At 47.0% G+C, this 23,329-nt stretch overlaps 8 protein-coding genes across 8 annotated transcripts; 5 read left to right on the top strand and 3 right to left on the bottom strand.

Annotated features, from left to right (window-relative positions):
• Positions 1-1,840: 1,840 nt before the first annotated feature.
• On the bottom strand, positions 1,841-9,687 carry N7537_012030 (type I polyketide synthase; the record flags this gene model as incomplete). The annotated part of the gene is made up of 8 exons (XM_056903084.1): positions 1,841-2,710; positions 2,763-3,071; positions 3,125-3,293; positions 3,344-4,059; positions 4,128-5,297; positions 5,355-8,679; positions 8,737-9,208; positions 9,570-9,687. 8 exons carry the CDS (start codon positions 9,685-9,687, stop codon positions 1,841-1,843), a joined length of 7,149 nt encoding a protein of 2,382 aa, XP_056748371.1.
• Positions 9,688-10,241: 554 nt separating this feature from the next.
• Positions 10,242-11,540, top strand: N7537_012029 (SDR family oxidoreductase; the record flags this gene model as incomplete). Its single annotated transcript, XM_056903083.1, has 9 exons — positions 10,242-10,273; positions 10,325-10,377; positions 10,443-10,611; positions 10,663-10,670; positions 10,733-10,979; positions 11,027-11,106; positions 11,168-11,224; positions 11,281-11,417; positions 11,466-11,540. 9 exons carry the CDS (start codon positions 10,242-10,244, stop codon positions 11,538-11,540), a joined length of 858 nt encoding a protein of 285 aa, XP_056748370.1.
• A 353-nt stretch (positions 11,541-11,893) lies between these two features.
• On the top strand, positions 11,894-12,891 carry N7537_012028 (SDR family NAD(P)-dependent oxidoreductase; the record flags this gene model as incomplete). Its single annotated transcript, XM_056903082.1, has 4 exons — positions 11,894-11,930; positions 11,984-12,231; positions 12,302-12,581; positions 12,632-12,891. The coding sequence occupies 4 exons, from the start codon at positions 11,894-11,896 to the stop codon at positions 12,889-12,891; spliced, it is 825 nt and encodes a 274-aa protein (XP_056748369.1).
• Positions 12,892-13,208: 317 nt separating this feature from the next.
• N7537_012027 (cytochrome P450) lies at positions 13,209-15,015 on the top strand (the record flags this gene model as incomplete). The annotated part of the gene is made up of 6 exons (XM_056903081.1): positions 13,209-13,422; positions 13,488-13,684; positions 13,749-14,110; positions 14,166-14,291; positions 14,353-14,842; positions 14,899-15,015. The coding sequence occupies 6 exons, from the start codon at positions 13,209-13,211 to the stop codon at positions 15,013-15,015; spliced, it is 1,506 nt and encodes a 501-aa protein (XP_056748368.1).
• Positions 15,016-15,948: 933 nt separating this feature from the next.
• On the bottom strand, positions 15,949-16,604 carry N7537_012026 (cupin domain-containing protein; the record flags this gene model as incomplete). Its single annotated transcript, XM_056903080.1, has 2 exons — positions 15,949-16,284; positions 16,344-16,604. The coding sequence occupies 2 exons, from the start codon at positions 16,602-16,604 to the stop codon at positions 15,949-15,951; spliced, it is 597 nt and encodes a 198-aa protein (XP_056748367.1).
• Positions 16,605-16,971: 367 nt separating this feature from the next.
• On the top strand, positions 16,972-17,961 carry N7537_012025 (uncharacterized protein; the record flags this gene model as incomplete). The annotated part of the gene is made up of 1 exon (XM_056903079.1): positions 16,972-17,961. The coding sequence occupies one exon, from the start codon at positions 16,972-16,974 to the stop codon at positions 17,959-17,961; it is 990 nt and encodes a 329-aa protein (XP_056748366.1).
• A 270-nt stretch (positions 17,962-18,231) lies between these two features.
• Positions 18,232-19,302, bottom strand: N7537_012024 (uncharacterized protein; the record flags this gene model as incomplete). The annotated part of the gene is made up of 2 exons (XM_056903078.1): positions 18,232-18,343; positions 18,395-19,302. 2 exons carry the CDS (start codon positions 19,300-19,302, stop codon positions 18,232-18,234), a joined length of 1,020 nt encoding a protein of 339 aa, XP_056748365.1.
• A 448-nt stretch (positions 19,303-19,750) lies between these two features.
• N7537_012023 (putative MFS drug efflux transporter) lies at positions 19,751-21,613 on the top strand (the record flags this gene model as incomplete). The annotated part of the gene is made up of 4 exons (XM_056903077.1): positions 19,751-19,916; positions 19,985-20,141; positions 20,196-20,444; positions 20,506-21,613. The coding sequence occupies 4 exons, from the start codon at positions 19,751-19,753 to the stop codon at positions 21,611-21,613; spliced, it is 1,680 nt and encodes a 559-aa protein (XP_056748364.1).
• Positions 21,614-23,329: the final 1,716 nt, after the last annotated feature.

Genomic DNA, 23,329 nt, shown 5'->3' with positions numbered 1-23,329 from the left:
TAGCTGAATCAGTCGATACGTAAAAGGATGCTATGCAATATCCCTGGCACCGGTAGTCCTCCAAAGCCTGGTTAGCAAAGTATTTCCAGGAACATCTATCATAGAATAGTAATACTGATTGGGTGGTTAAGTAACGAGTTCCATTGCGGCGTAATTGGTTGCAGCCAGTTTATCAGGATGAAAGGTCACAGTGATGATGCCAGGCCTTTTTGATAGGAAAGGATATAGATAGTTGCAGTAGCCTATATATCGCTTAGCGATGAAGTACCCAATTAAGAAAGCCTAAGCATGGCTATATATATAAGTGCGAAGAGATAGCTGTTTTAGAGCCTGCGGTCATACCTAACAACATATCACTATAGTTAGTCTTAGTAGAGCGGCCTAGGCGGATAATACGCTCACTAGTAGGATTCTCACCCTCCCGCGCACTTATCACCTTCGCCACGCCCTCTCTATTCCGCACTCACCCTAGGTGTGTAGGGTGTAGACCTCCGCAAAGCCCATTTATAGGCCCGACGTCCAGCATATCTCGGCGCTAACAAATCGGCCTCTGTAATTGCTATATTACGACCTTCTACTAATCGTATAAAGTTTAAACTTAGAATACAAAACCATAGTAGCTATATAAGTATATGTTTCAATTTTAAATAAAATCTAACGGGCGCAAGTCGAGATATTACGGGGAATATAAAAGTTAATATTTTGATATTAGATATATATTTAGGATTTATATAGGAGTACTACTACTTTCTTGATAAACCTCCATAATTATTAAATTATCTAAATTAAGCGTTTTTTTCGCGTTTTTAAACGTAATATAGAAATATAACTAGTAACTTATTCTAAATAATTTAAGTTAATAAAATATTACCATAACTAGTTAGGTATAATAGTAAGAAACGGTACTAAATATAGGTTATTTAAAATAAAATAAAAATGAGGTTTAACTTTACTTAATATCTCGATTTCTTAGTATATTTATATTATTTATATTGTTTTAGGCCTAGTAGGCCCCTATAAAAGCCTAAGTAGGCTTCTACCTTAGGCTTATATCCTATTAGTAAGGCCGAAGCCGGGCCCAAAACCTGGCCTATTTACGGGTTGGGGCCGGGTTGGGCTTTAGGCTTTATAGCCTCTGCGGAGGTCTAAGTCTGTCCCAACTCTTGTAACCTGTCCTCCCCAAAGCCACTTCAGCTCTCGATCTGCGGCCCTAGCTCGTACTAGAAGTTTATGCCGCCAAATATCTAGATATTAAGGGGTGAGAGTTCGGAAATCGAGCTCGAAATTGAGAATGCAATCTACAACAGGAGGAGGGTCCTGGTTCACAATTGTACAGGCGTTCGGCTCATCCGAAGCAGCTCGATTTATGATATTAATTTACATCCTCCACCCCGATATAAGTATAGAGCTAAATCGAAACAGATCCTCATTCTTACCCTATTTATGGCGCACTGCACTTCCACTTACCATCTGGTGTTTGTATTCTATAATTCTTACTCATATGTAACACGATACATACGACCATAGGGTGTGGAAAACAGGGCTTCCCGTCCGCTCAGCCGTACTTAAGCCACACGCCGGTGAGTTAGTAGTTGGGTGGGTGACCACCAGCGAATCCTCACTGTTGTATGTTTTGTTTTTATTTTTTTTGTGGAGATGTATGTAGTTTATGTGTGGGATAGATTCCGGTCTATTAACAATAATGACAGATGACAACAAGGATCGATATCGATCATACTCAGGTAGTTTTCTAATGCATCTTCAAGTAGAGAAAAAGGAAGTTGTAACGCTTAAAGCACAATCTTGATTCGATTATATACCCAGATAAAAAGTATGAACACTAATTCTGACTCTCAGTAACTACTGCATGGACAAGACCACCCAGTGAGTGGAGAGTAGTTTCCGCCGATAATAAGGTAAGGAAAGGAACATCAACTTTGAAAGCTTGGTAGAACCAGGTTCGGAACTCTGCTGCTAGCATACTGTCCATTCCGAACGTAGACAAAGTCTTGGCAGGGTCAATCTTGTCAACCTGTTGGAGAACGAGATTGGAGAAGCGCTTCACGATAAGGTGAACGATAGCCTCAAGAACAGACAGTTCTTCGTGGCCATTCTCCAGAGCAGCGGCCAGCTCAGCCGGCATGCCGGATCCATTCTTCAAATCCCGGTCGCTGTCACTGTCCAGAATAGCGGCAAGAACACTGGCGCGAGGGTCGTTAAGAGTCGGGTTGGTACCGCTGAATCCAGCCTGCTGAAGATGCTTGAGACCCAAGGGCTCCAGACCAGTAAGCACGTGGCAGGATGCCATAGTATCGTATGATGTGCTGTCCTTGTTGCAGAGTGTGATGTCTATGATTTGGAGCAACTCGTCCTCATTAATGGCTTGAATACCCTTTCTTAGAAGAAGGGCTTCGATCTCAGGGTTCTCATGCAAATATCCTACTTCCGAAATCATGCCCAGGCCGATGGAAATGCCCGGTAGACCCTTGCTTCGCAGGAAACGAGCAAAGATATCCAGGAAGTAGTTGGCTGCACAGTAGTTGCCTTCTGTGGCTGTTCCCACACTGCCAGACACGGAACTGGTCATCAAGAAGAAGTCAAGATCATCTGTTCTGCCCTCTAAAGCATTGTAGAGGTTCCACGAGCCGATCAGCTTGGGATCTATTCCGGTGTGCCAGTAATCCACAGACATCGTAGTCCATAGTGCTTCCTGTGAGGATTTAGTATTTCTGAAGACATAAAGAGGAAACTGGATAACCAACGTTGAGTCCCATTGCAGCTTGAATCACACCTCCAACAGGTCCTTTGATGGTAGCGACAGCTTTCTGAACATCGGCCAAGACGCCGACGTCACCACGAATAACTGTGATATCTGCACCTTCTGCCTCCAAATCTTCCACGAGTTGCCGGGCGGGCTTTCGGTCAGTACCAGTGCGACCAACAAAGACGAATTTCCTGGCGCCACGCTTAACCATCCATTTCGAAATACTGCGACCCAGCCCGCCAAGGCAGCCAATCATGAGGAAGGTCTTGTTTGGACTGAATGTCGCATCATGTTTCGTGGGAAGAGTCTAAATCGTCAGTTTTTATGCTCAAAGGGGTTGATTGGCACCGTGTCACTCACCGGGATCAGCGAGTTCGTGTTCTCGAGGGAGATAGCAATCTTTCCAATGCGGTTTCCAAGTCCAAAGAAACGATATGCCTGCGTGATTTCGGACACATCAAAGACCTTTAAAGGCTCGATGGCCCTGATCTTCTTCTGCCGGTAGAGGGACAGGGTTTCGGCAAGCAGGCTATGGTATGTTAAAATGAGTAGAGTAATGGTTTGCTGGAAAATACTAACCTCGCAGCGATACGATTCAGCTTTGGCTGATTCTCATCAGAAAGCTCGCTGAGATCGAAGGCAGAGAATGTGACATTGCGTCGGAACATTTCCATGTCCAGTTTTCCCGCATCGACGATATCCTGTTTTCCAACCTCAATAAACCGACCCCACGGAGCACAGACCCTCCAGCTATCATGGAGAAGATCACCAGTGAGAGAGTTGAGAACGATGTCTACACCCCTGCCCCCAGTAGCTGCGAGAATGGCCGGTTGGAACGACGAGTCACGAGAATGGAAGATGTGCTCCGGCCTCAGATTGAATGCCTTGACGAGATAGTCTTTCTTCTCCTGAGTGCTGACAGTGGCGTAAATCTCCGCGTTAGCAAGCTGCGCAATCTGAATGGCAGCATTACCCAGGCCACCCGCTGCCGAGTGGATCAGCACAGATTCTCCCTCCTTGATATGGGCGCGATGATGCAGGGCATAGAGAGCAGTAGAAAATACTAAGGGGAGTGTGGTCATAACATGGAGCTCTTCGTCATCTTGCAACTTTTGACACGCCCATTCTGGGAGTCGCTCATGTGTCAAAAAGTGACCTGGCCCCATTGTGACGACGCGGTCACCGACTGCCAGTCGCTCAATACCACTGTCAGCCACCCTAGTCACGATACCACTGCACTCTAATTTGCACATGGCTTCTTTTGTATTGACTTTTCCAGCAAGGGCGTAGAAGTCCTGGATGTAATTAGTTACGGATGATCAGGGATAGGGTGAAGAAGAAAACATTCAAAAGTTGTGCGTACCTTGGCATTCAATCCGACGGACTTCACTTCAATCTCGACAGTCCCTGGCTTCAGAGGGGAAAAGTCTGGCTCTTCACGGCTAAATGAAAGTGTGTCAAACTGACCAACAGTTCCAATGGTCAAGCGAGCTGGCGATGCCTCGCTCACAGGGGTTAGAGCCAGCACTTGGCCCTGCTTGTCACGGAAAGCCCGATTCATTTCTTCCTCTGGCAGCATTCGACTGATGTGGAGGAGGCCCTTTCTCTGGGTGTATTCGAAGTCTGGGCTCATTGATTCAACAGACTCACGTAGAACGGCGGATATGTTCTGCAATGTCTGTGATGATGGCTCCGTAATATCAAGATCGAGCATTGTTATCTGCAAAGAGGGCTGTTCCAGTGTGAGGGCTCTGGACAATCCCGACATCAGGGCAAAGTCCGGGCATGTTCCTTCCATGTTGCCACCGCCAGTAAGCCACAGAAGACTATGAGCGTTGTCTGTGATAAGCTTGACATATTGCATCTCCTCTCCAGTCAGGGTTGAGAGAACCGGCCGTGTTAATTCAATAGTGGAGATCAGAAGAGATTTGGGCGTAATTATGCTGGCGGTCAGGTCTTGGAGAAGAACGCGCTTTACCACCAAACCGATTTCACGAGAGAGATATTGAGCTAGCGCATCGTTGAATGACTCTTGCGCAGTTTCTTCAACGATCAAAACACTGTCTGAGCCAAGTTCTGCCTTCTTATCAGAGGGCAAAGTAGACATCTCCAGCTTCTCTCCAGTGGCTGTGGTCGCACTGACAGTCACCAGCTCATCCAAGGACTTGGACACGTTTGAGTTCAGCTTCAGAACAATACCACTGGACGCCACAAGTTCCAGCGAACGCAAATATTGGCTATTATTAGTAGTTTCTCCCACAATGACGAGGTCGTATTTCTCATGTCCACTTGACTTGACCTGCTTGCCTTCACCAAGTGGCTGCTTACCGTCCACGATCTCCAAGGTAAGCTCGTCATCTTCCGAAAATTGGCCCCTGGCGTATGATCGGAATCTTTTGAATGCCATCTCCGCACGGAGAACATCCAAAAATTTTGCTGCAAGGTCGTCCGAGTTAGTGAGGTCCAGAATCTGCAGCCTGGGGTTCTTGTGGGAGATAACATCCACCATAGCGGCAAATTGGTCAACGCCAACCTAAGTAAAGTACGTTAATATTTAGCCTTGGGATGGTTTCAGGGCTACTTTACTCACCTGTGCATAAGAAGAAAGGTACTGGGCTAGCCCATCGCTGGACAGAGTGGTTATATCGGGCTTCCATAGCAGCCGAAGCATTGGCTCCCGCTCCAGCTCATCAGTCACCTGGGCAGCTCCCTGGTAGCCAGTCACACGAACATTCTTCAGAATAACGCAAGGTCGGTCGTTATTATCATAAAGACATGTGTTGATCATGTACGCAGCAAAGCCAATTTTGTTTGTCTCGGCGTCGATATAGACAGAATCCATTTGTAGAGTAGAAGGAGCTTGGAAATGAGCCTCTTCAATGGATACTGGGACATTGGCTCGAAGGTTTTTGATGATACCTCCCGTGCTGGCGATGATACCAGCTTGCAGCATCACATCAATTGTGATGGGGTGAACCAAATATGTCGATTGAGCCGACTTACCCTCTCCACCACCCTGCAAAAGCTGGGTCATTGCGCGGCAATGTTTACCAACCCTGGCCCTCGGAGTTTGTATCTCTTCGAGGGCCGCGAATTGAGGCCCATAGTTTAGTCCAACCTTGGTGAACTGTCCGTACCAGTTCCGAATTGCAAGGGCCTCAAGATCAATGGTTTCTTGGATAAGAGTGGGCTTGACCAGGTCCTGCGTCACAGTAACGCTGAGCTTTCCAGTTGCGTGAGTGGTACTGATCCCATCCTTGTAGCTGTTAATCTCGAACTCCCACCATGTCTTGGAGTTTGACGAGGCAGATATAGCCATAGGGTGGATCTGAGTGAAGATCTCGACACCTGGGGCGTTCGAGTCTGCAGAGAGTGGCAGAGCTTTGAGAATTTGGAACTGCCGTAAAGTGATCGATCCAGGATCAGATGATTTCCTTCCAGTGACTTGACAGATCGCCTCAATACCCATTGCAATGTAGCCCGCTCCTGGAAAGACAATAGTGTCCTCCAGTTTGTGGTCAAGAAGCCAAGGGTTGTCTTCAGTTTTGAGGACGTTCCTCCACGTTGTCTGGAGTCCATCGCCTCCCGGCTTCTGCGAGCCCAGAAGGTCGTGGTGTGGGTACTTGCGCTCGCGGTACTCAGTACTTTCACGGCACTCACTCCAAAGAAGAGTGTCATATGTCCAGGCGTACGGTTGTAGGTCTGTCATGACCTTGCCTTGTTTGTGCATGGGATACTTTGAGATATTCCGCGCTGATGAGGTTGTAGCGGTCTCTACATAATTGACTTGGGCAAAGTCAATTATATGGCCATGCAAGTAGAGGTTACCGACTGTGTTCAACAGACAAGTGACGGCATTCTTGTTTCTGGTGAGCGCGGACGAATAGTTGTAGTTTCCAGCTTTCACGTTCAGCTTGGTCATGGTCTGCTTGATTGGTAGTTCCAGAGCTGAGTGGGGACCAAGCTCAATCAGGTGGTATTTTGTTCCCTTAATGAGACCCTCAACCGCATCACTGAATCGGACAGGTGACTGGAGATTAGCTCTCCAGTAAGAAGGATGGACCTTTCCAGCCACCACCTGGCCAGTCACAGATGAAATCCATCGAACTTTGCTATCCAGCTGGAAAGGCGGGGGAGGCGGCAGATTATCGACAAGAAGGTTTTCGTACTCTTGCCCAAGTAGAACCATGTGATGTGAGTGGTATGCACGATCATTAGTATTGAGCTTACGGGCGAAGATGCCCTTCCCTTGCAAATGAGCCACAATCTTGTCGATTCCATCGCCATTACCACTGATAGTAACGTTCTCGGGGGAATTGATACAAGCGACTTTGATCACATCCGACAGGTCCAAGCTGTCAATCTCATCCTGCGCTTGGTCCTTCCCGATGCCCGCAGCTACCATGCCCCCCTTGGTTTGCAGTTTAGAGTTTCCAACCACATAACCACGGTAGTAGGCCACGATAATGGCGTCTGTGGCACTGAGAAGGCCAGCAGCATATGCAGCGGCAATCTCACCGGAGGAGTGTCCAATAACAGCCTCGGGCTCAACACCCCACTTACGCAGGAGTTGGATAAAGGCAATTTGAATTGCTGTACAGACAGGTTGGGAGCGTGTGACAAGGTTGATCTTAGATGTCTCCTTCGGGTCCAAGAGAGCTTGTCTCAGAGTCCATTTTGGAGCATGGGGAAGCTTTTGCAGAGCATTGTCAAGTTCAACCAAGGTCTTGCGGAAAGAAGGAACTTCTTCAATGAGCTCTTTACCCATCTGAGCCCACTGGGCGCCTTGACCTGTGAAGACAAAAGCGAAAGGAAGCTTGGTATAGCTTACTCCATCAATGGGGAAGACAAAGCTCTCCGATGCCAGGTTCTCCTGGAGAGTACTCTGTCCAGCAAGCGTGAATGCTCTGGACGAGAGATTAGACCGACGCACACCGAGAGTGTAAGCCAAATCAACAATATTGACCTGCTCGAAATCTAGTGAAGATAGATTGCTTAGTTGGGTCTCAAGTGATGCGATCGAGCTGGCTGAAACTGGAAGAATGAAGGTCGACTTCATGTTCGACAGAGCTTCGGAGGACAGCCCCTTCCGTAGAGGGACAAAATTATCAACGGATTCCAAGATGGCATGGCTGTTTGCACCACCATATCCAAAAGAATTGACACCAGCTCTACGAGTTGGTTTCTCAGTAGAAAGATCATTTTTAGCTGGCCATTTTGTCGATTCCGTGACGATCTTGATTCCCCATTCCTGCACCTTAATCTTGGGATTGATCTCCTTGACGCCAATAGTCGGTGGGATAACGCCCTTCTCAAGCGCCATTGCGACTTTGAAAATGCTAGAGAATCCTGATGCCGCCTCTGAATGGCCCAGATTCGTCTTGACAGAGCCAACATGCAGGGGAGCTTGAACTGGCCGTCTCTTGAACACTCGAGACACGGCTTCTAATTCGATAGGGTCTCCAACAGCGGTTCCAGTTCCATGGCATTCAACGTAGTTTGTTTCATTGTACTTATATTCTAGACCAGCTTTCGCGTAGGCCTTCCGAATAACAGCTTCTTGCCCGTCAGAACTGGGGAGGGTGATTCCGTTGGTCTTTCCGTTGGAGTTGACTGCTGAACCACGAATGATGCCTCGAATGGGGTCATTGTCTTCAAGAGCCTTGCTTAGCTTCTTGAGATAAACCGCACCGATTCCATCGGCACGTCCATACCCGTCTGCTGAAGCGTCGAATGTATGACAAGTTGACGAGCCAGAAAGTACACCTGCCTTCATCGTGCCTAGATGCTGTTCCGGTGCTTGGACCAAATTTGCACCAGCTGCAATAGCCGCGTCGCATTCACCTGCATCAATGGCAGCACAAGCCATATGTACAGCATACAGAGAAGAGGAGCAAGCTGTATCAAGAACCACGCTATAATAAATTATTAGAGACTTGTATTATTATTTCCAAGCTTAATAGTATACATACCTGGGTCCCGTGAGGTTGAAGACATGACTGATTCGATTAGATAGAATGGTCGTTCCCATACCAGTAGCGTTATAGCGATGGAAGTAGTCAGCCTCCTTCGCCTGCATGGTAATATAATCAATAGTGAAGTTGCCAACGTAGCATCCGACGTTAGCTGCGGAAATTCCCTCCAGGGTAGCGCCTGCGCTCTCAAAGCATTCATAGCAGACCTCTAGCAGCTTACGCTGCTGAGGATCCATGAATGTTGCTTCCAGATTGTTGATTCCAAAGAAGGCATTGCCAAACTGGCGAATTTCATCTTGAATGAAGTATCCGCCTTTTGTGTTCATACTTCCGGGTCGGCTGCTGTTGGGGTGGTAGAATCCATCAATGTTCCACCTTAACGGCGGAACATCGCACTGACCAGATCGCCCTTCGGTCAGGAACTTCCAGAGATCTTGGGGCGATTTAATGCCACCTGGAAGTCGACAACCTTGAAACGGGATTAGCTACTGCTGGAGAGATCTGACAGCTAGGCTGAATGGACATGGAAAAAAGAATAGGGAAAAAATCAAAATGTGTTGTCTACCAAAGGGGATGTCAGGTGGGCTCATTTGACATCTCCTACCGTAATAATGACAGCAATCAATCGTTGTTGACATGGACACACTGTTGGCAAAGGGGATAAGTGCCGCATGAAGCTTGTAGTCTGGAAATTCATGGAAAGGGAAAACGATTTGCTTCTAAGGGTTTGGAGGAAAGGGAAAGAAGAGTGAGGGATAGAAAGCAAACGGAGAGGGGTCACCTGACCTCCACGCTCCAACAAGTGAATTTTTTGAAATGGAAAGACATACCCATTCCAACAATGGCGATCGGTTCATACTTTGAGGTGTCATCGACTTGGACCACGGCAGAAGGGGTCGATGCTCCACTGGTGTTGGAAGAACTGTCACCTTGAATATAGGGCGACATGATTTGTTTGTATGATATATCCGACGAATGTTTAGGTTGGATCTGACTCGATGTTTTCAGTTCATTCTGAGCTTCCTCGCTTTCAATGCTCTCTATATAGCATTTGAGCATTTGAGGACCGCCGGTGCTTATCTATTAAAGGGATGAGACGGAATCATACCTATGCTTGGCCACCTATCAAGGTAGTCCGATTCTGAGATTCATGACCAGCTCTGATTTCCGAAACACAAACACGCATCTAGGAAGTCAGCCTAGCTGTTCTGATCCTGGTTCCGTCAGACAAAGCTTACATCGGACTGTCTGCTGAACACCCAATCTTCTGTCGGATGTCCGTTTGATAGGGACCATCGATGTCCGATCTTACGCTCGGCAGATACGACGAGGTCCGCCTACGGAAAATTTCTGCTGCAGCCCATCGCTTCCCTTGGATAGGATCCCCTTGAATCAAATCTTGATCTATTCCGTCTAACACACGAGCACTGATACTCATAAACGAATGAATATAGGAAGACTAATCCCTTGTCATTACTCTATCCATCTTCTATGAGAACAACATGCAGGTCACAAAGTTTGCACTAATTACTGGGTAATTCAACCCAGTCGCAGGCTTCATTGAACTGTTTTCTGACTTTTATAGCTGCGGGCGTGGTGGAATTGGCCATGCGCTTGCTTCTAGATTGAGGGAAGAAAGTAAGTATTTCACTCAATTCTTTTCCTGTGCTCCCATGCATCGTTGTTCTAACTGCATTTATTAGACATCGAAGTCATCGCAACCCTTCTCCCCCATGAGGATGATGAACATCTTGTTTCGAAGGGCGTGCACGTCACCCGCACTGATGTCACCAAGGATGAGAGTGTAGAGCAGCTCAAAAAAACGATCCAGAACCTCACAGGGGGGAGGTTGGACATACTTGTGAATAATGCGTCAGTGCTACCCTGAACTTCAAATCTAAATAAGCTAACCGTTTTCTGCAGGGGAATTTGTGAGTTTTGAGATTATAAACAAATTCGTTTTAGTTCAACCTTCTCATCGATGGTTTTGTAGGCTACACCATGCCTGCAACGGACACCAAAGTAGCCGAAGTCGAGAAAATGTTCAAAGTGAATGTATTCGGACCTATGCGAATTGTGCACTACATGCATCCGTTTCTGATCGAGGCGAAAGGTGTTGTTGTCAACATCGGTTCCATCGGAGGTGTGTGCCCTTATGTATACGGGGCGTCCTACAATGCCAGCAAGGCCGCTCTGCATCACTATGGCAACACATTGCGTGTGGAGATGCGTCCATTTGGGTATGGAACCTATCTTACCTCGCTGTCGCGTGATACTGACTGCGCAGCGTCCGCGTTGTGAACATTATCAGTGGTGAGGTACACACCAACATTCTCAAAAATGACCACGGCAGATCCCTACCAGATGGTGAGTTTAACTTGTTATTTTCAATCAAAGGAAGCAGTCATCTCAATAGAGTGGTGTATAGATTCGGTTTATTATCCAATGAACGACGCGTTCCAGGCACATCTCTACCGAAAGCCAGGTGAGCTCGACACATTTTCGAATGGTAGCAATAGTTTAATCTAATCCGTATCCCAGATGGTATCACCCCCGATCAGTATGCCGCTGGGGTGGTGAAGGAGATTTTGAAAAAGTCACCAGTACCCTGGTTCTGGTTTGGTGCATCGTCGGGCATGATCCGGTGCATTGATGCCTTTCTCCCGCGGACATTTTGGGTATGTCCCTATACTTCGGTTTACATGTTCGGGCTAATTGTGGTTTAGGATTGGTTCTTTGGCCGTCTGTTCAATCTTGGAAAGTTGGCTGAGTTGCAGTCCGGTGGAGTGAAGCTAACCTGATTTGAGATTGGAATGGAGTGGAGCCAGCTGCATATACGCGACCCCCCTTGGTTCAAATGAAATACTAGTCCCGGGAGCGAGTGAAATCAATTCATCTTTATCCACTACCGTAATCTCAATGCGTAAGATAAAGCATTAATCAATGGATCCGCCACTGGATGCACAAGAGAGTCGGTGTTTACATCTGGCGGATATCCGGTGCTCCGAAGCGGAGGACCGTGAAGCAATGCTGAAGGGCGTTGAAGATACTCACCGCAGCGAATTTGCACTGTGGCTTCAAGGTATATTAATCTAAGTATTCTATGAGATTTTGTACCAGATCAGTGTTGGAGTTCAAGAACAGATAAACCAAGATGCCCATTGATGGGTTTGCCTTGGTGACTGGCGCGGGTATGTACAGAATGAGCAACTCCAAGACCAACGCAGAATTAACCCATCTCAAGGAAGCGGAATAGGACGCGACTGTGCCATGGCATTCGCTAGTGAAGGAGCAAAAGGTGTCGCCTTTGCAGACATCAATCTCATAGCGGCAATGGAGGCTGCCGAAGAGAGCAAGGCCCAGGCTAGCAACTCAGCTTACCGGGCTATCGCCCTACAAGCGGACGTATCAAATGAAGAAAGCGTCCAGCGTATGGTTGATACGACATTGAAGGAGTTTAACCGTATTGACTATAGCATCAACAGTGCTGGAGTGAGTCGGCTACGTCTATTTCGTCTCTTTGGTCTCCGCAAAATTCAATCTAATGCATGTCGTACTGCAGCTCGGGATCAAAAATGCCCGACCGGTGTCTGAAACCTGCATGGCGGAGTTCGACAATCTGATGTCCGTCAATGTCAAAGGTACCATGCTATGCGTCCGTGCTGTAAGCCGAGCGATGAAGACCCAGGAGGAACGCCTCGTGGCGGGTCGGACCGGGTCGTTCAACGTCGGTCGGGGTAGCATTGTCAACCTCGCCTCAGCAAACTCCGTTGTTGCCTTCCCCGAGATCGTTCAGTACACCGCAGCGAAGCATGCGGTACTGGGGATTACGAAGACGGCTGGTACTAATTCTCAGGATTTGAAGACTATATTACATGCTGACCAACCCAAGCTCTAGACAATGCACCTCATGGTATCCGTGTCAATGCAGTCTGTCCATCGTGGGTAGAAACCCCGATGATTGATAAGGCTTTTGAGGGGAACCCCGAAATACGCCTAGCCTTGTCCGCTAGCATTCCTGCGGGGCGCCTGGCTCACCCCGAGGAGGTGTCCAACGTGGTCTTGTTTCTGAGTGGCCCGAAATCTAGCTATGTGACGGGGGTCGGGTGGCTTGTGGATGGCGGAACCACCTTGCAGATGAAACACGGATGATAGATAGGCGTCTGTAAGATGAGGTTGAATTCATCTAATTGGTTTACCATCACTTTGATTTGTTTTCTTGCCTTGCGCTTTCCAACGGCATGTAGCGCTCGTCTTGGCAACGGGGTCAGATCTTCGCTCCGGGTGGACCAACTCCGACAATAATGGGAAGATGCAGATCCGACCAATCATCACGATGGATCAATAGAGAGTAATATTGCTAGGCCGAACAGATCAAGTAAAAATATCAGTCGTAGTCCCCCTTTCTGGATTAACACATTCCAACAAATTAAGCTAGGAAAGATAGCCTGAAACTGCATATTCTCAGGATGGAAGCCAACAGCCCAAAGCTGCGTTCTCTTTTCCCCGTTTTGCTTCCCGCAATTGCAATAGCTGGGGTAATCTATAGCTATTTTCGATCATGGTATCGCCTTCGCGATTTCAAGGGACCATGGCTAGCTGGCTTGACGGAGGCTTGGCTCTTTCGCACCACCACGACCGGGGAATTGCATATGCGATTATACGAAGTCAATAAGAAATACGGTCTGTCCTATTAAACATACTACGTCATTTTATCCTTTGACTTTTTCAGCGCTGATAGTGTGAAGGTGACCTGACTCGAATTGGACCCAACTGGCTCATGACAAGCGACCCGGAGATAATCCGTTACATGAGTGCAGCGAAATACAAGCACCAGAAATCGTCTTGGTATGAATCTTTGAAGGTGGATCCTTATGTGCATAGCGTCTTCTCGGAACCTAACCTGGAGAAACACGACAAATTGCGAGTTAAGATGCAATCCGGGGTATGCACTGCATTGTTTCGCAACACGTGAAATGTCCGCTAATAAGTCTGGAAATGATAAACAGTACTCTCTGAAAGAAAATCGAGATCTTGGTGTCAAAATTGATGCCGAAATCGCTTCACTGGTTAACTTGATCGAGAGAAAGTACATCTCCACGGCGAAGGAGGTTCGCCCGATTGACTTGGCGCAAGCCGCTCAGTATTGGTCGTTGGACGTTATTACCAGTATTGCTCTTGGTGAACCATTTGGGTATCTCACCGAAGACAGAGACATGTATGACTTTGTGAAAATTATTCAAGGCGAATTACCGCTCGCAACCGTCTGCTCGTCGACACCCACATTGGGAAATCTCGTTTTTGGATCGGGACTGGTCACACTTATCGGGCCAACTCCCAAAGATGAAGCTGGGCGAGGAAAGCTCATGGGGTAAGATGCTACTTCTTACATTCCACTCATCGAATTCAAACTGATCGAGAGATAGAATAGCGAAGAAGGTTGTGGGCGATCGGTACGGCCCCAAAAAGGTCGTACGGGACGACATGCTGGGAACTTTTGTTCGAAACGGGCTCGACCAACGTCAAGCTGAATCTGAGATTCTTACTACCATGTATGGTCAAAAATTCACTCTTTTCATCATACCCGATGTGACAAGTCACTAATTCTACAAGTCTGGCTGGATCCGATACGACGGCTACCGCTATTCGCGCGACTATGCTACATATCATGACGAATCCTCGAGTTTATAACACTCTCGTTCAAGAAATTCAGAAAGCAGAGACAGATGGGTCTATCTCCTATCCCATAACATCAGCCGAGTCTCGTAAAATGCCCTACATACAAGCGGTAATCAAAGAAGGCTTGCGAATTCATCCGCCCATTACTGGTCTCTTGACTAAGGTTGTAAACCCAGGTGGGGAGACAATCAAAGGACGGTTTGTTCCAGGGGGTACTGGTATTGGCCATTGCGGATGGGGAATCCAACGTCACGAGGTCTTCGGAACTGACGTGGATGTTTTCCGGCCTGAGCGATGGATCGAAGCATCTGATATGCAAAGAAATGAGATGGAGAGGACCATGGAGCTGGTTTTTGGTACCGGTCGATGGGGCTGCCTTGGTAAAGCAATTGTGATAGTCGAATTAGACAAGATCTTTGTGGAGGTTCGTTTCGCTTTCTATCCCTGAGAAATCAACCCCCTGGGCTAACCAACCTGAAGCTTCTCCGAAGATTCGATTTTGAGCCCATTTACCCTGGGTCTCCGTGGAAAAGTAGCAATTTTACTCTCTTTATGCAGAAGGAGATGTGGGTACGCGTTACAAAGCGTGTCGCTTAGTGTCCTTACGGCGCAAGGGATCATTCTCAGAATTTTGAATATGCTAGCAAACCTGAGATCCGTCATGGAATATATGTCTTACTATTGTTCCAAGCAAGGTTACAAGTTACTCTGAGTTCTTGGCACAAATGATGTTCCTGCTTCTTTATTATATGATATTTAGGGTATTGGCCCCCGTAGGCCAGGCGCATGTTGGAAGCTAGAATTTTACATTAGGATTCCCCACCATAGCTCCTCTGTTAATATGAGTAACATAACCTATACACTTTTCAGTTAACCTCATCTGACCACTTGTCTTCGTAGATATCGACTCCTACCAACAGCGAAATGGAGTTACCGGAACTCAGCATGCTATAATACCTACAGAAAGAGAATGGGAAAAGAGGACATAGAAACTATAAAGCCTTATTATATGTTGAAACAGCAGGACGATAAGAAGGCAAGTATGGACTCTATCTCCAAAACATATAGTAAATACGATAGATTACAACTTGATATCTCAACAACGGCGATATATACTAGCTTTCCCTCTAAATTCTATAGTTTTTTTGTGGTATCTAGCTACTTTAGAGAGTTTTAAAGATTTTGGTGTTCTAGTAAATGGCATATACTATATATTTCTGGAGCCCAGCGACGTAATTTTCAATACGACAACAATATAAGCTTTCAATTTAGTTAAAACTGCTCTATATTACTAAAAATGCTTATCAATACCTATCTACCCATAGTGAAAATTAACTTAAGTTGTGGTGGTTGAAACATGAGGCTATAATTTGTCATATTTACTATGTGTTTTGGAGATAGCGGCTCGCTTGTGGTGGCGGCTCGCATGTGAAATACGTTAACTAACTTCATCTTCTCTCAACATGCTCGCCCTCCTTCTCTTTATCCATCATGGCACGAATGTGTCATATGTATCACGTCAAAATCAGTCTAGTGATTGTCTCCAAAATCGGGAGAAAGCTCATTTAGCTCAACCACAAATTCCTTGCCGTTAATGGGATCCATAGGTTGGCAATCCAACAGCACAAAAAGCATGCGCCCGGGCTTATCGGATGACACGTTGCGCCATCGGTGAGCTGTGGCGCGCTGAACAAGGACATCTCCTCGCCGCATGATACGCTTTTCACCACTGTCCAACTCAACCTCGAATTCTCCTTCAATAACTGTGCCATAGTCCAACGACATGGCACGGTGCATGGGTGACTCCACGCCAGGTGCGAAGTCGATCATGCGCACGAGTGTACCACCAGGAACGTGAAGACCGGGCTGAAAATGAATATTCAGTAAAGGTTTCCCCCCGACTTTAGGGATTTCAGGAAACTCACTGGATTATTCTTTGCCAAGGCGATATCGACTTCGCCATTGAGATCGACTGCTTCACCCTGGGTGGTGTAAAGGATATTTTGGCAGCCACGGCCATTTGCCATCAAGGCCTGATGGTCTCCATTATCAGCGTGAAGAAAAACCCCTTCGCCTTGAGAGTTGTGAGTAGTGATAAAGCGCTTGATGTCGGGGAGACCTGCTCCTGGGAATTGGGTGAAGGGCCCCTCGGTGGCATAGATATCGGCATAGACTTTGGATGACATTTTGGATAACACACGAGCTTGCTTATTTGAATAGGGAAATAAGATACGAAGCTCTGAATTTATGTCGAGGGTCTTCAAATCGGACTACATTGTTTAAGCTGATGTTTACTTCTTGGCTTGGCATTATTACAGCGGAGCTCCGGTTTGCATTTCACCCCGAACCTCAGTTTGCGGATTACACCGCAAGTGCGGCGCCCGATCCCTGTTTTCGACTCAGTATCGTCAATTCAAATACAGCTTACTCTCTGAAATATTTTGCTATACTTGAAAGCACTGCCGGAGTCTTCCGGGGTTCAGCTGTGCGAAGCGGGATTCAAGCAACCTTATCCTTCAATCACCTCCATATCCTCCCCTCTGCACACTCAGAATGCAAACACAAAAGATTTTCATCACCGGTACAACCGGATATCTTGGTGGTACAACTCTTGACTTGGTGTCAAAGACGTTTCCCGCCGCAGAATACTCTGTTCTCGTGAGAACAAAAGAACAGGCCGACGCCATCACATCGGCATACCCCTCCGTAACAACAATTATTGGTGACATTTCCTCCCAGGACATTGTGACACATGCCGCAAATGCAGCAGATATTGTCATCGATATTGCAGGGGACAATGAATCGGGTATTCAAAACATTTTGTCCGGGTTAGCCAGTAAGCCGGGCAAGGGCACGTTGATCCACGTCTCCGGGATCACCTGTCTCCTTGACCCATCCAGTCTTAACCTGGGCTATGCTGCAACCCGCATCTACAACGATTTAGATGACAAGGGTGAAATCCTGGCCTTTGAGCCAACTCGGGAACACGCTATACTGGACCAGAGAATCCTGCGAGCTCCGGAGGAAATGGGCGTCAACACAGTCATTCTGAGCTCATGCCAGATCATCGGTAATGGGTCTGGACCATGGAAGAAAGACTCTTTTGGTCATGGATACGTTAAGACAGTTCTCGGACGTGGAAAGGGGTTTGTCGTCCAGCAGGGTGAGAATGTGTGGAGTTGGTGCTCTGTTCGGGACGTCGCTTCCGCCATTGTCTTCACCCTGGACAAGATTATCACTGGCTCTTCCGATATAGAGTATGGACAGGATGGGTATTACTTTGTTCAAACTGGAGAAGTGAGCTTCAGAGAGCAGGCCCAAGCTGTGGCGACGAAGCTCCAGCAGCTTGGTAAGCTGGACACCGACGCCATCGATGAGTTGAGTGTTCCTCAGGCAACTAAGATCCATCCCTACGCTGGTCTTCTGTGGGGGGCAAGCTGTCGCAGCAGAGCTGGTCGTCTAAGGTCTATTGGATGGTCACCACAAGAGAGAGACTGGAAAGCTCTTATGGATGAGACTGTCGTTGCCGCTACCGCTGTTTGACCAAGAAGGCTGTTAACCCCCTGGGAAACACAGTAATCTTCATTTATGCCTTGAAGCCAAAGTGTAGATAGAAGCCATGCTTGAGAGGGTGCTGCTATCATATTGTGTCTACTCAGATCCTTGGAAGATGTAGACAAAGGTCCCGTAGCGAGTAAGACGACGGATTTAGGATTGATATTAGACGATACAATTGGATTCACAATCTTGGGTCTGTTCAGCCATTCCACGTACGTCCCTTCCTACAGGGTTATTGCAATCCACCTCACGTGATTAGTACTCAGTTCGAACCTCAGGAGCAACATTATGCAAGACTGCAGTGATCTCTGCCCAGACCTTCTCTCTCACGACCCGTGCGTCTTGGCTTGTGACAATAGCACCAGGGCTAAACATGTCAGTGATGCAAACTATCAGTTCTTGAACAGAACGGACTTACTCTGTGATAACCTGATTCTCTAACCACTTCCCGTGAGTCTCCACATCCTGGCTTACTGCATGCAGCAATGTTTTGCTACCCTCTTCCACCGTCCTAGCAATCAAAGCTTGGATCAGCTTCAGAATCCACGGCGCCTTTTCCCTAGTGAGGAGATTCGATTTGCAAAATCCCGGCGTCACGGCATTGACAATCACAAGAGGGTTTCCGGACTCATCACGGGGCACAAGTCGAGCTATCTCAATGGTAATGAAGATATCCATGAGCTTGGTCACACCGTAGCGCTCGGTAGCACCGCCTCCCGCCTGGGATTTCTTCCACTGCTCCTCGCTATTCAAGATAGAAAGGATGCCCTTCTCATTCCGCTCGGGAAACTTGATCGATTTGTGGATATCGCTCGTAAGAAGCGCCAGATGCGGTTGTGCTAATGGATCCCGCTCTTTAGTTCGCAGCAGTAGCGGCAAAAGCTCTAGACTGAGGAGCGCGGTCGATAAAACATTGACCTGGATTCCTCTCTCCCACCCATCGCGGGTAACAGCGTACTCGACCGACGCAATTCCTGCATTCATGATAGCCATGTCCAGTCGGCCGCCCTCTATGACAACGTGTTTGCGAACTCGAGCTGCGAAGGCTTGGACGCTAGCAAATGATTCGAGATCGATCGGCCATACAAGAACCTTTCCTTTGTCGGTACAGCCGGTGCTTGCTTCGATGTTGGCTTTGGCATCTTCACCCTTGCTCAGGGTTCGAACGCCCAAAATGACCGTACCGGCGCCTAGAGCGAGCGCATGCCTGGCAGCTTCCAGACCGAGGCCAGTGTTTGCACCGGTGATGAGGATGGTCTGCCCCTGGATGACCGAGGGGGGTGGCAAAGTGAGTTTGGTGAATAGAAGGCCGAATAAAGCACTCATGGTGGTTTGAGATCGAGCAGAAGGTTGAAATTCAACAAACTCTAGCCTCTTGGGAATGTTTTTATTTCAGGTAGTGGAACCTGCCTGAACACCTTGCACCATGAGGTCATTCTCAACTGCAGTCTGAGATTGGGATCCGATGGAGGAATCCCTGGCCGATGAACCTATAGCAGCCATTATCGCCTGGTTTCTTTGTCTCCTGATTCAGCGTCACCGGAGTCGGATGGAAATCAAACCGAATCCGCTCGGACAGATTAGTTCGGATATAAAGTTTTAATTCCGGCGTGTATCATCACGTGACGCCCAATCTATGGACTGGCATATACTATAGGAAGTGAGTGCGCCTCTATTTAAGTACCCAAGGAGGCTTTATTGGTATTTTTGTTGTTAGCATACCTCTTTCTTAATTTACACGATCTTTCATCTTTGAAGCCTTGGAACTTCCAAAATGTCGTCAACAACTACGATCACTGCCCAGGGGGTCGACTCGTCAGGGAGTGGTGATTTGCCTACAGATGTGTCGGGTACAGAGAAGGCACTTGTAGCCGAAGAGATACTTGTGGGCTCCCAAAGCTCTCCACGGGATGTTCATGGACTCAAATGGGTGCTAGTTGGTAAGTGGATCAAGAGCCGGAATGATAAAAGATAGATCAGAAATGGCTGATACTACTTGTATTTCTAGTCATCTCAATCTTTTCTTGTGTATTCCTCTTCGCACTAGACAACACGATTGTAGCAGATGTGCAACCGGCGATTGTCAAACAGTTTGAGGACCTGGCGATGCTTCCATGGCTCTCTGTGGCCTTTATGCTTGGCGCTGCGAGTACTCTCTTGATTTGGTATTGATCTAGTCCGCTCCTATATTCCCAGGTTCTATACTAATAAAAATTCAGGGGCAAGGCATATGGTCAATTTAATTGTAAATGGCTGTATATTGTCACAACCGCCATTTTTGAGGTTGGCTCGGCAGTCTGTGGCGCTGCCCCAACCATGAATGCGCTGATCGTGGGACGTGCAATCTGTGGTCTTGGAGGCGCCGGTATGTACTTGGGTGTCATGACCATCCTCTCGATGCTCACAACGCCTACTGAGCGACCAATGTATCTTGGAATGGTTGGCTTGACCTGGGGAGCAGGCACAGTGTATGCAACACCGACACAGTAATCTCTTGTTTGCTTTGACTATGCTGATCAATTCTCCTAGCCTCGGACCCATTATCGGTGGTGCTTTTACAGACAGTTCTTCAACTTGGCGCTGGTCTTTTTACATCAATCTTTGCATTGGAGGTCTCTTTGCCCCAGTGTTCTTTTTTATGATCCCTAGTGTGGACCCTCGTCCGGGAACCCCACTCAAAGACCGACTGGCACAGATCGACTGGTTCGGCCCTATCATGTTTATCGGTGCCTATGTATCAGGCATCATGGCCATTGCCTTTGGTGGAGTCCTTTACGAATGGAGTGACAGCCGTATCATTGGCATGTTTGTCTGCTCTGGGGTCCTTTTTATTCTATTCTTTATCCAGCAAGGATTCAACATTATGACAACATATCACAAGCGGATCTTTCCAATGCAATATTTGCGGAACAAGGAGATGATTCTCCTCTTTATTGAGACTGCCGCAGCTGGAACCTCCTCGTTTGTTCCGATTTACTTTATTCCTCTTTACTTCCAATTTGTGAAGGGTGATGGTGCCCTGGATGCAGGAGTGCGTCTACTTCCCTTTATTATTCCAATGGTCATTTTTAATCTTGTGAATGGAGTTGGAATGAGCTTGACGGGTTATTACATGCCCTGGTATCTTCTTGGTGGGATATTTGTCCTTGTCGGTGGCGTACTGCTCAAAATCACCACTTTGACAACGAGTGTGGGTCAAATATACGGTGCCCTTGTCATCGGCGGTATCGGAACTGGAGTCTTCTCACAGGCTGGGTTTTCTGTGGCGCAATCTCTAGTCCCGCCCGAGGAGATTCCCATGGCAGTGGGCTTCATGACCTGTGCCCAGGTGGGAGGTTCAGCCATTGCTCTCTCCATTGCCAATACTCTCTTCCTAAATCGTGCAACCGTTCAGATTATGGATCTGCTTCCGACTGAAAGTGAGACCACCATCCAGGCCATGATTTCTGGCGCAAACACGGCACTCCTTGACTCACTGAATGCTGCCTTGAGAACCGATGTTTTGAAGGCTATTGTCAACGCAATCACGGATGCTCTGGTTCTCAATCTCACTGCAGGATGTATTGCTGTTTTGGTGGCAGTTTTTCTGCGACGCACAAAGATGAGCCAGACTCATGGCGCAATAGGAGGTATGTGAGAGCAAAATCTACACTTAATCTTAGGGCAGTGTTCCGAGGGCTTTGGGCCAAGGTTTCATACTAGGTATAGGTAATATCAAATTGATAGGTTTTCCTAGGTTGTACCTATATTGGGTTACTCTTAGAAGAACGTTTACTGGGTACACGATGCAATCTTTATTAAATACTACGTGAAGCTGCCTTAAATCATTTGTATAACTATATGTATGCATATATGTCATATGGCCAGGAAAATGATTTAAATCAACATCTACCTATCTATATACATGCAGTTTAGATAGAGCCGTCCAATCTTCCAACTCATGATATTTCCATTGAATATAATTGCCTGGTTAGGCATTGTCGAGGGCAAGAACACCTGTAGGGATGATCTTCATGGCTAATAGATAGATATAGAGACCTTAACCAAGTCCGTAGAGGTGAAAGGCTCCCTAATTTGGTAAATGTATGCAGCACACTCATCTTATACCTGTACAGAGGTGGAATGTCTAGAAGAGGCTTAGTAGAACGAGGCTACCCCTCTCTTCTCTATTCATAGAAGTGAAACGTCCTAAATCCTTTCAACAACTCCCAATCAAGTGTGGGTTTGTCACTGATAAGACCATTATCGACATCCGCCCCCCAGTAAGAAGTCTGCCAATGTGGCTCCGCCAAGAACATGCTAATTTTTGCTAGCGCGGTGTCTTGCATATACTATCTAATACTTTGTAGGCAGTCTAGCAATTGTGAGTTATCAATTTGATCCTGTAGCAGAGGCCTGGGGTGCTGTTCCTAGATAGAGGGTGAGAGAGCTTATTGAAAGTATGCCTCAAAGTATGCAGGATGTTATCAATGCTTAGGGGGCCCATACCAATTGATAGAGAGAGAGAGAGAGAGCGCGCGCCTGGGCAGAGAGAGCTTTGTTTGCATTGTCATTGTTTGCACTATTTGTCTTATTGCCCAGGAAAATACACAGTATTCAGATGAAATAAAACATCAAAATTACTAGTCTGAAAAGATCATTTTTTTCTAATCTATACACCCTAGGAACATGATTCTTTGATCACCTATTTGCGAGCATGCAGCAGAATGGGCACCAGTATGCAGGGTATAACACTACGGCATATTTTATTACGCGGTGCGGCGCTCCAGCCGCTATCTTCCTTTAACATAACAGCGTTTTGATTCTTCAAGATATATTGAAAACAGTAGCATCTAGGTAAGGTGTCCAACTTGCTTACCGAATACGTTCAAGCAGACCAGAATTGTGCCATTGGGGTTATTTGGGTCTCCATTGGCCTAGGATATCAATAGGTCCTGCGGGCGGATTCCATTCTACAGAAATAAATGTAAATTGGTTCCTACAAATCATAAGTTTTGGGATGATAATTCACGCCGAAATGAAATGCAAGTCAGAAACTAGCATACTGTTATCTGTTATACAAAAGTCCCAACAAGGTAGTCACCCAGGAAGCATAGATATTATCTCTTCGCAAGTATAACTATATCCGTTGGGTGGGGATGAACAGTGGGCTTCCACGTGTACCACCCCCCGTAAGAAGTCAATGTACTAAATAAAAATAAGTGAAAAATAAAAAGTGAAGGCTTTGACACGAGCCATGACCTGACTCAGCGGGGTGGTAGCATGTTGCATATATGGTGGGTTTTTCGTATACTGCTACCTTCGTGGTCAGCCTCACCCTCTATTTCAGGTGTTTGCCCAGTCAATTATGTGT

This window comes from Penicillium hordei (assembly GCF_028827395.1).
Source record: "Penicillium hordei strain IBT 12815 chromosome Unknown utg000006l_segment0_segment0, whole genome shotgun sequence".
In the NCBI taxonomy this organism is placed as follows: domain Eukaryota; kingdom Fungi; phylum Ascomycota; class Eurotiomycetes; order Eurotiales; family Aspergillaceae; genus Penicillium; species Penicillium hordei.
This window is presented reverse-complemented; position numbering and strand designations above follow the sequence as displayed.